The sequence below is a fragment of the Porites lutea genome, chromosome 3, assembly GCF_958299795.1.
Source record: "Porites lutea chromosome 3, jaPorLute2.1, whole genome shotgun sequence".
Classification (NCBI taxonomy): domain Eukaryota; kingdom Metazoa; phylum Cnidaria; class Anthozoa; order Scleractinia; family Poritidae; genus Porites; species Porites lutea.
This window is the reverse complement of record NC_133203.1, coordinates 40,804,335-40,815,108: the sequence shown is the minus strand read 5'-3', so window position 1 is coordinate 40,815,108 and position 10,774 is coordinate 40,804,335. Positions and strand designations below refer to the sequence as shown.

The 10,774-nt window shown below is 40.5% G+C and overlaps 1 protein-coding gene across 1 annotated transcript; it reads left to right on the top strand.

Moving 5' to 3' along the window:
* Positions 1 to 5,597: 5,597 nt before the first annotated feature.
* LOC140929744 (uncharacterized) lies at positions 5,598 to 7,429 on the top strand. The gene has a single exon (XM_073379458.1). It carries the CDS (start codon positions 5,620 to 5,622, stop codon positions 6,967 to 6,969), a length of 1,350 nt encoding a protein of 449 aa, XP_073235559.1. The 5' UTR covers positions 5,598 to 5,619; the 3' UTR covers positions 6,970 to 7,429.
* Positions 7,430 to 10,774: the final 3,345 nt, after the last annotated feature.

Below are 10,774 nucleotides of genomic sequence, written 5' to 3'. Positions count from 1 at the left end.
AATATACGATGAAAAATGCCTTAACTGTCGCATATTTGTATTCCAAATTGACTGCAATCTAGGACAAAGATTTTAAGTAACTCTACTGAGGGCCTGAGAGGTTTAAGGGAGACAAAGTATTACTTTCATGGACAAAAAAAAGAACTTTATACTCACGTTCTGTACACAACGCCAAAGTTTCCCAAATGACGTTCTCAACGCGACTTGGCGCTTGCCGCCACTGATACAACGCCTTGGGCATGCGTACTATGTACCCTGCCTGGATATTTTACTTCCGGTGACGTCTTATAGCCGTCGCCTCCTGGATCTTAAAGTCCCTATTATCCGTGTGACGGGAAACATCCGGCCAACGGATAACCCGTCCAGAAACCGATAAGGCTGATTTAGCAGCAGAACGGGAACGTCAGTTGACGGCGGCGCGCGCAAATCAAACAACTGGCTTGACCAATGGCAGAGCGGCAAATTGAGCACCGGAAGTCGTGTTTAGTCCTTTCCACGCGCTTTCCCGTCGTCAACTGACGTTCCCGTCCTGTTGCTAAATCAATGGGGAACTTAAGCAACGACGACGACGGACGGCAGTGAAAACGCCGCTAAAAAAAAAAAATGAATTTGCATTCTTTCAAACTTAATTGCGTCTATTTCGACCCGCTCAATATGTCAAATGCAGGCGACTTTTCCTGGAGTTGAATTCTTAAGAATTTTATTCAATTTCAAAAAGAGGAAGGAAAATTCGTCGTCGTCTGTCCACGTCCTCCATAAAACGTCAAATCATGAGGTTTCAGGTCGTAGTCGTGCAGTGGACGTCAAAGAAATGTACTAAAAAGCGTGATATACGTGCAGAGCTGTTCTTTTGATCATTACACCTATTGTTTTTTGAAGTTGTCGACGTCGTCGTTGTATTTGCTTAACCTCCCTAATCTATCTCTTGTGTGAAAACGGCCATTGTCAGACTGAGAAATGGTGAAAATTTCAACGATTTATGGAAAGACGCTCCCATCATGATATGATCTACGATCAAAATCTTCAATTAAATTCCCAAGCATATCCCTGAATGGTTAATACTCAAGCCAAACCCAGACCAAGTTTGCAGTGGAGGCTGTTCCTCTTTTCGGGTCTATCGGTACCTGTTATTTTCTGTTGTTTAGAAATCACAATTAAAGAATCCTCCCGCGAGGGGGAAGTTTGTTGTAATAGGAAGAAACTAAAAAAAATGAAATCAACTTTATTTTTCATTAAAATAGTATCAGTATATATAACCTTTGAAGCTTATAGATATCAACTGTTTGCGTTTGGGCTCCCTCTGCTCTTTCATTAAAAGGTTGTCGATTCGAAATTACACAGAACCCTTCGTTATCATGTTGAATATAATACGTCATCAGTTTGCTCGATGACGTCTTTTACCACTAAGATTATTTAAAGATGGAATCCATCAGGAAATTGAGTAATTTTCATTTTCAGTGGACGAAACCCTTGTACCAGAATATTTTAAGCCTTATTTTTACATAAGCTGGGATTCGTTTGTTCTTTTCGGGGGGAATATATTACATAACCCTCGAATCAACTGTCTAAAAAGCTGGGTGCAGCTTTGATTGTTTGAAGGGAAGAGCAGGGCTAATGAACACCTAATTAAAATGCGAGGGGATTAATTTATTTACTCCGAGAAGACCTGGGAACAAGGTTGTCAGTCACGAGTTTAAATATGCACGTTATTAAAGGCTTAGGCCGGTTCAGAAATTCACAGCAGGCATTTGGCCGAGGCTTTAAAGGGGCTATGTCACGAAACTGCGCATGCTTGGCAACAACGAGTCAACTTGAAAAGATTGGCCCAACTTTTTCAAGTTTCGCGGGACAATCTACTTAGCGAATTTATCGCCTTGAATCTTGGCCATCCAAGTATATTTTTCGCTCTCGACGGTTTTGTAATATAAAATAGTCTTTCTGCTTTCGTCTTAGTGCGTTTTTGTTCAGTGGTCCGATAATTACGGTCTAATTTCGATTAGATCTGTGAGCAGCGATGTCCACTCTCACGGCTATTTGCTGTCCTTGAGATTAGGCTAACTCAATGTTACATTTTCGATTTCTGCTTAATAAAATTCTTTCTAAAGATTCCCCCTCTTGGAACAGTTAAGAAAGGATCGGAAAACATTTTTATCCGTTAACTTAGGCCTAGGCTAAACGTCGAACTTTTCATGAGACGAACCAAACTTAGTGAGTTAGGTTCATGATAACTTCGACGTCTGGCTCAGTTAAGTTCGTCTGATCGAGTTTGGATCGTCCAACACGTTCTATCCGTCTGCTTATGTCTTAGGATCGTCTCCGGGATAAGCGTCGAGCTTCCTATGCGACGAACTTCACTAACAAATAAAAATTCAAAATTTGTTTGATAATGTGTATTTAGCCCCTTTAAAATTGTTTTTTGGTGTGAATTCTGTTGATTGGTTCGAAGCGTCCTAAGTTCAACGTCTGACTCCCCCGTTTTGGCAAAACACATATTCTGTTACAAAGCGTCTTTTCTTCCATAGGTTTGGGTAAAATTTCCGTATAACTCCATACATTTATTATGCATGCAGCAATTTCATACTTTTTCTCACAAAGAGTTTAATATGAATAGAATCGAAACATGTATGCATCATAAATGTATGGGGTTATACGGAACAGTTGAAATAATCCCAAAAAATGTTGAAAGAGCGGAAGGTCGGTTATTCATTGTGGTTTCAGATCGTAAGGTCCTTATTATTGATGGCTTGGCGTGTCTGTATTTTACGTTTAACAAAGTGTTGCAATTCGCCACTTTAAATGCGAGAAGGAACTGGGCCGATTTAAAGTCTTCTGGGATCCGTTAAAGGAGAGGCACCCCTCCTGGAATCGTTACAGGAGAGGCGCCATGTAGCTTTTAATGGTTATGACTAGAATGGATATCCCAAAATCAGGTTGTCATTTTTGCTTAAAATACATGATAGGAGTCATAAGATAAGAAAGAAACGGAAGAAAACAGTGTGTAGTATGTAGTCCGAACAGGCATCATTTGATGTATAATCTTCATCCGTATGCTTTAAACCATCAGGGGCTAACTGCCGACACCGGCTAATTTTAACGTACTTTACATGGCATTGATTATCACATTTTATAAAATAACTGAGATAGTACGGGTGATCTGATTGGTCAAAAACCTATGGTTTATTATACCGGTAAACCCATAGAAAAAGGCATTCGGAACAAGAGCCGTAAACAAAACCGGCTATTGATCTGCAAACAACGATTTTAGAAAGGCTAAAAAACGGAACAAGTTACTTACCCAGCCCTTCTTAAATAGCATGGTTTACTTTTTAGCCGCATCTCTCAACATAGCATTAGCGGAGGGCTTTAGATTTGAGGACGACAACGGGTACGAGTACGAGATTTAACTTAAAGTTTTTGCGCGTGTTCTAAAACAAGAAAGCCCCCGAAAGCAAAATGATAAAACTTCTCACATTTCATAACTTGTTCCCGCCACAACGACATTCTCGCTAAAACTCGTAGGGTTGACGTTGGGTGCCCCTGCAAGATCTACTGGTAAGAAATACGGAATCTAGTCCCTAGAATGAGGGTCTCAATGGGGTTAACCGATAGGCGTAAAACGGCCAAAAATTTAGCCGATAGCCGTAAAAAATGAAAAATTTTAACCGTTAGCCGTAAATAGGGTAAAAAAGAGTTAACCGTAAAAGGAAGTGTTCCCTAGATTTGCTACTTTTAAGGAAGGTACTAAACTCAGTTATGGTTGCGTTTTTTATTTCCAGGCTAGTGTGACTCCGTACGCACGTTAGGCGAAGCGCCTTTTGGCAGTTAACCAAGACCTAGGCTCCATTTCCGACGCTCTCTCGGGGAACTAATTTTTTCCATAGCGAAAATGTGGCTTCTTGTTGGGGATTAATATTTGCAATTTTCTGGAGGCTGTGCCCTCGAAACACTAGTGAAACAACAAGCACAGATGTCACTGTTTGTAAAACACGTTGCCGATAAACAATATTTCCCTGTTTTTCTCTGACGCTACGGTAGACTTTGTCAAGCCTAATCCCTATACGGCGTCTTCCCACGCAATCTCGGTCAAGGCATTCCGGTGGCGAACTCGCTCGGACCACGTGACCCGAAACGCATTAGCCGCGCGGAATAATGCGGCCTACGGACAAGGCAACGGCAGACAGTCGTTCCGTACAGTCCTTCGCTATCATTAAAAACACTGGACACGGGAATTTTGTTATTGGCCGCTCAGTTTCACACTAGAGCTAGAAATGGATCATCCGTCTGAGACTAGCCTGTGTACAGTTGCGTCCTCCCCACAGACACCCCTTCTCCGATTTTTTCTGAGGGGAGGGGGCGGCTGCACACAGGCTATCAGGAAAGGATAATCCCGTCGTCAAAAGTCAGGCGGATTTTTCATTCAAAATTACTGACTATTCCATTTTCAAATTAACACGTATTACCTATCTGACGCGAATCATCAAACGGATAACCCGTCTCACACGAATCCTTCTCTAGAGTGAAAACGGCCATTTCTGTTATAATGAATGTCGCGCCCCGGCCTTGAGTTGGGCGTTCGCGTGTCTGCTTTTGCTTTTTCACAAAGATTATTTTTAAATTGACTATTGACATTTCTATGTGTAAAATAATATTGGAAGTGGAATACTTCATAAAAAGTATGATTTATCAAATGTTGAAATTTTTATTTATTTTATTTTATTTATTTATAACAACTTTATTTGTAATAATCAATACAAAAAGGCTGCCATCAGGGAGGAACTGAATCCTCATGTAAGATGACCCCCTAAAAATATCTACAAAGCTATTAAGGAAATATAGGTCAGATAAAAACTATTATAATGTAAGGAATAAATAGCTTGTTTCATGATCCCGAGATAATCCAAAGACCTTTATTCAAAAAAATACAGGTTAATTAATATGTAACTTTTTGAAACAAAAGAAGTTAATTTTTAACTTTTTTGTTAACCGTAACTGAAAGAAAATTAACCGATAGCCGTAAAAGAGCCAAAATTTTAGCCGATAACCGTAAAAGCCACCACCCCATTGAGACCCTCTAGAATCTGTAACCCACAGCGTGGAATCTAGACTTCACAGCGGTCAAACGAGTGAAATTTGCAAAAATTAAACGAAATACTTCAAAGTTAAGGTTGCTACTTTCACTATCGAAAGTTTAGGGTATTACCAACATCCTGTTAGTTTACTAAACTTTTTAAAAGTTTACTAAAAAAGTTCTAAGTGATTGAAAACCGATGCTGACGTTATTATCGGCGCCATTTTCAAACATGATTCTCTTTTAGCGAGAAGCGTTTTCAGCGAAAAAAGCTCAAAATTTTTAGAAAAATGGAAAGATGGTTATGTTGACTAACTGATTTATACATCTTTGCCCATTTTTCTCTAACTGGTAAATGAAATCCCAGCAATAAAAAACAAAAATAACGATTTAGACGTTTGACCGCGGTGGTAATCTAGACTGTCAAGACTGTCTTGCATTACACTACATGGCACCATTTATGAGATGCCAAAAATTAAATTTAATTAACATATTCCTCTTCTCTTTTGTAGCAGTAGTCCATTGAAGAAAGCTATACAACTGACTAGACAATGGTTTTACGAAGTATTAGAACAGGTGTTCTCATCTGCCTTATTTTAGCCCTCTCCGCCATGGTGATACTCATATCACATGTGAACTCGGGAAGGGGAACTTCGCTACCTTGGTTCTACGAAACCTCCCAAGTCTCAGCTAGCAACCACAGCACCACAAGACCTGTGACAAACAAAGAGATCTTAGGAACAACAAAGCACACCCCAGATACCTCAATAAGTGTGTTCGTGAGGATGTCTGGCAAACGACCAGATCACAGGCAACGTTATTTGTGTAACGTTTTCAGGACTTCCGTTCTCTTCTGGCCTCCTTCCTTTGGAAATTTAGTCCTAGGACTTGATGAAGAATCACAAGAGGATCATGAATTTGCCGAAAAATTAAAAACACTTGCCCAAAAATACTTTCCTGATCGTAGACTTGAATTCTTTTATGAGGCCCTTCCAAAGGACAAAGGAACTCTGGAGTTTCAAGGCTCGCCTAAGAAACCCGGTTATAACAGACAGCTTTGGAGCAGTCTTTTCATCGACCTACTTTCAAATGACACCGTTATTGCTTGGATGGACAGTGACTCAGCTTTTTTTACCCCAGTAACTAAGTCCACAATTTTTAATGGGACAAAGGTACGAGCCTTAGGCTCCGCCTGCACATTCTACAGGAGTTGGGTACATAAATGGGCAGATACTACTAAACAGGCGCTAGGATTACCATTTGTCGCTGATTTTATGACGTATTTTCCGGTATATATGTACCGAGACACGGTCACTCACTGCAGAGAGCATATCCTAAAACATTTAAATACAAATAACTTTGAGGAGGCCTTCAGAAAGTTTTACACGACTTTTATCTCTCCAGTCAGCATCATCCTCTCTTATGCATGGTACTTTGAAAGAGATCGCTACGACTGGAATTTTGAAATGTGCGCTGACCTAACAGAATATAATAAAAGATTTCCAAGTGGCCACACCATTAGGCCCGAAGATATAGAAACTGTTCTTTCCGAGCCTCAAACAGGTTATCATGGTAACGCTGGGTTGGCTCTCAACGAAAATGTCTTTACCAGTTATTGCTTATCACACAAAGCAGCAGGAAATAATTTGGATATATGTTCTAATCATTCCGTGTCGGCAAGCGATAATTTACCCTTTTTCGTCCACGATCTTCAGGGAGGTCTTGATAAGCACCCATGTAAAGGTGACCTTACCAATACCTGTTTGCAAGTTCTAGAGCGACATTATAACCAAGTCGGACTTGAGATAAAACAAGGCCGTAAGCTAGAATGGAGCAGTTTAGAAACTGCCGATGCGCTTGCCAGCGAATTTGGTATAACATGTCCGCCGATTACAGTTTGAGAATCGAAGGTATACACAGTCGACGAGAAATTTCTGGAACTAATGAAGCGAGCTGGAACAGGTTCTTAATCTAATAGCGTTAACTAATTCACTCGGTTCGAAAAACCTACCTGAAAATCGGTCAAGCTTATTTTGTTACCATAATAGTTTAAAAAAACAGAATAAAATAAAAGAAGGTCAAGGAGGTCTTCCAAAAGTAAACACGAGTAATCCGAGTAAGAATTCATCAAAAATTTCGCCAGCATTCTAATAGTAACAGAATAGAACTTGCATCTCCCTTTCGTTCACCATAACAGTCACTGAACAATTTTTAGAACACAAAATCCACTACAGTTCGGTATAAGAAAATCCAGTTTATGTACATTACGTACATCATGATTGTTTTTTTGCAAGTACGGCAGTTTCTTAGAAGGATTATGATAAACCCGAATCGGAATGTTAACTAAACTGACAAAGACGAAGAGAAAAAGAGGAAGAGATAAATGATAATTTGATATAATTCTGCCAAAATATTGAAAGATGCTGATTGATGCCCGTTATAACGAGAATAAGAACAGACAATACAATTATGCCGTCGGAACCGAGAGGTGTGTCAATAAGTCCGTATGAGCTGGAGTTTGTCTAAGTCAAATGTCTGTAATTTTCGCCGGGGAGTTAGCAGCTGTCCACATTAGCAAGATGTCCGGTATCTGAAGAATTATGCACCTCGGGGAGAGGGTTTAATGCCACCGAGGCCGTCAGGTCCGAGGCAGATAACACACCTTCCAAGACTACCGGTAGTCTCTATTAGGGTCGTCACACAACTCTCCTCCCCACTAGCGGCCGTTAGTGGGGAGGAGCGTTACGCGACGACCCATCCTCGGAGAACCCAGACTAATTTTCCTCGTCAATGTTAAGTTCCCGTCTTCGTATGTCTGCTCCTCGGCAAATTCAGGTTATAAAGAGATCGGCTTTACCTGCTGTAACAACTTCCGCGAGCTTTCATTAAAAAAAAAAAAAACAGCCTTTAAGAGTTGGGATAGCTTAATCAAAGCTTTTGTTTTGTAGCCACGTGCAAACGGATGCAACAACTCCCAACATTGCTGGGCAAACAATGTTGGGAGGCATGTTGTGTCCGTTTGCACCTCGACAAACTTTTCGCAACAACTCCAACATCAAGCAACAACATGCCACAAAATGCAACAGGGTGCCGTGCAAATAGACGCAACATGTAACATCCAACAATGTTGGGAGTTGCTGGCTAACAACGTTGCGTCGACCGTTTGCACGGGTAGACCTCTTGAGCTTCTATGTTTTGTTTTGCTGTTGAAGAACTGTTTTGCTTTTTTTCGTATTTCCTAGAGAACGTTTTTATTTAAATATACGAAAAAACAACCGACAAGCTAAAACTGGAGGTGTATTCTGGTCAATTTAATGACTGAAAAAACTTACAACTTTCTTATTGTTTTCAGAGTCTAAAAAGCTTTTAGTTTAGTTTTATTTATTATTTTAAAATACTTACTTTTTTAAATTTAATTAAAAATAAGTTTTTCTTTTCACAGTAGCCCACGTTCGATAAATCAAAATTCTAACATGAGTCCGAAGCATTACGGCCAAAATTGAAAATTTTTCAGGACGCCATTGCCTCGCAATTCCCAGAAGAGACTTGAGCAAAAACAAAAGCTAGACTATGAGCAGTCTCTCTTTTTTCTTGGTCCGTCGAGCAAAACGTCCGAGACACGCAAATGACCACGCGTGTCACCGCTCAACGCTCTCGCAAGCGTGCATTCCCCTTACGAAATCTGAACACAAAGAGAGACTGCTCGCAGTCTAAACAAAAGCAAACAGCATATAGAAAAGTGTTGACCAGAAGGCCTCGGATTCATGTTAGAATTTTAATATATTGAACGTGGGTTAAAAGCCGCGTAAAAGCCGTCGCATGACGATTTAATCAACTAGATGACTGCGTGCTCCCTCTAAGCCACTTTTCACATGAAGTCACAGCGGCCATATTGGTGTCCCAAAACAATGAAACGGTGGCCATGTTGGTGTCCCAAACCAATTCCTTTGGGAGTTGAACTCTTTTCTTATGCAAACGCTTTCTTTTGTCCCAATAAATTTGCATAGAGGCTGGCCACCTGAGTGAAAACACTCTACTGGCCCTATTTGGTCCCCAGGGAAATTCTCTAGGCCTTTTATACACCCTTGCAAACGAATTCGCTCTCTTCTCGCAAGTCTACTCCACAAGGGGAAAACAAGTTTTCCCACCCTCCTTCCCTTCGGCGGCTCTGGCAAATTTCCTGTGTAAGCTCACCCTGCACCTTTTGCAAAATTTTTCACCCGTAACTTATCCATCAAGAGGCATAGGGTGCCTTTTATGCGAACATGAATTCGTTACTTTTGTTTGCTTGCTCGGAGCCATGTATCAATTTTGGTAATTCGAAACTGAGTTCTTTGATACTATTAAATAATAATTGATAATGAATCGCAACTAATTCACATTCGCATAAAAGCCACCCTGTGCCTCTTGATGGATAAGTTATGGGTGAAATAATTTTCCCCGAGACAAGGGGTGCTATAGACTCATCCAAAAGACGGAGAATAATTGCCAGAAAACTTTATTAAGTTTTAGTGTAGCCAAATCTTGTCATAGAGACGGAAGGTTTCCGCAATGATTGTGACCTTGGGAGCCGTGTCCTTGTCGACGGCTGAGGTCCTTTGGGCAAGCATGTCAGCCAATTTGGTGAGACTAAGGAACTTGTCTGTTTGAGTATAATACTTAGCGGTCAGAGTAGATTTCCAGCCGATGTGCGTTGAGATTTGTTCCATAGACGCGATTGAATCGTCATGCGGCGGCTTTTACGCGAATAGAATAACTGTAGAAAATAACCCGCTCCAGCTGCACTCGGCCTGTTCCCACGCAGACGTTCTTATTTTTACAAAAGCTCGGATTCCTCTGTTCTTTTGGGGGCGGGGGGATATATTACATAACCCCCGAATCAACTGTCTGAAAACCTGGATGCGGCTTTGATTGTTTGAAGGGAGGAGTGGGGCTAATGAACAGCTAATTTAAAATGCGAGGGGATTATGTATTACTATGCGAGGGGGATAAGTGACTTACAGTTGTGTTGGTTTTCTCATGACGTCACTAAAATTCAAACTACAAAACTATCGATCCTACTGAGATTTTACTTTCATGGTGTATTAGAGCAGCTGAAAACTAATTTTCAAACAAATTTTCGTTTCAAAAAGGTTCTTGGTTTTGTAATAGAGTACGCCTGGATTTCTAAGCTTTTGCGTGACGAAGCATTTACATGACGGCCAAGAGAGCTGTCATTTAGGTTAAAAAAGTGAATTTTTGCGAGGAATTTTGCTATCTAAACGGTTCAAGTATTAGAAAAAGTGTTACTTTAATGTTAATGAGTTCCTCTAGGAGTAAATTCACGCATTTGTAGCAAAACTCGGTAACAGATATTTCTGTGGGCTTCCGTCCGCCATGTTGGAGCTCATCCGGATGAGCTCCAGCATGGCGTCTCCATACAAAGCTCTATAAATTTGGATAAAACATTTCCTCAGATATCTCGTATACGAATTATTCCTTCGACCCAAATCTTGGCGAGGGTTTTTGTATATTTACCTCCTTTCACTTCTCAGATTCTGGACTTTATCTGTCGAATGGTTTTGATTTTTATTTTGATCTATTTTGAATGGCGTGGCACTGAAAACCAGCAATTAGCTTTCAAAAGAAAAAGTTCACAAATGTTTATTAGACTAAACACGGCGCTATAATTACTAAAATTAAACTGAGCTGCGTTTCTTTTGCGCC

Bases quoted from the DNA above. Each gene is read 5' to 3' on its own strand.
- LOC140929744 (XM_073379458.1), top strand. From the start codon at position 5,620: ATGGTTTTACGAAGTATTAGAACAGGTGTTCTCATCTGCCTTATTTTA.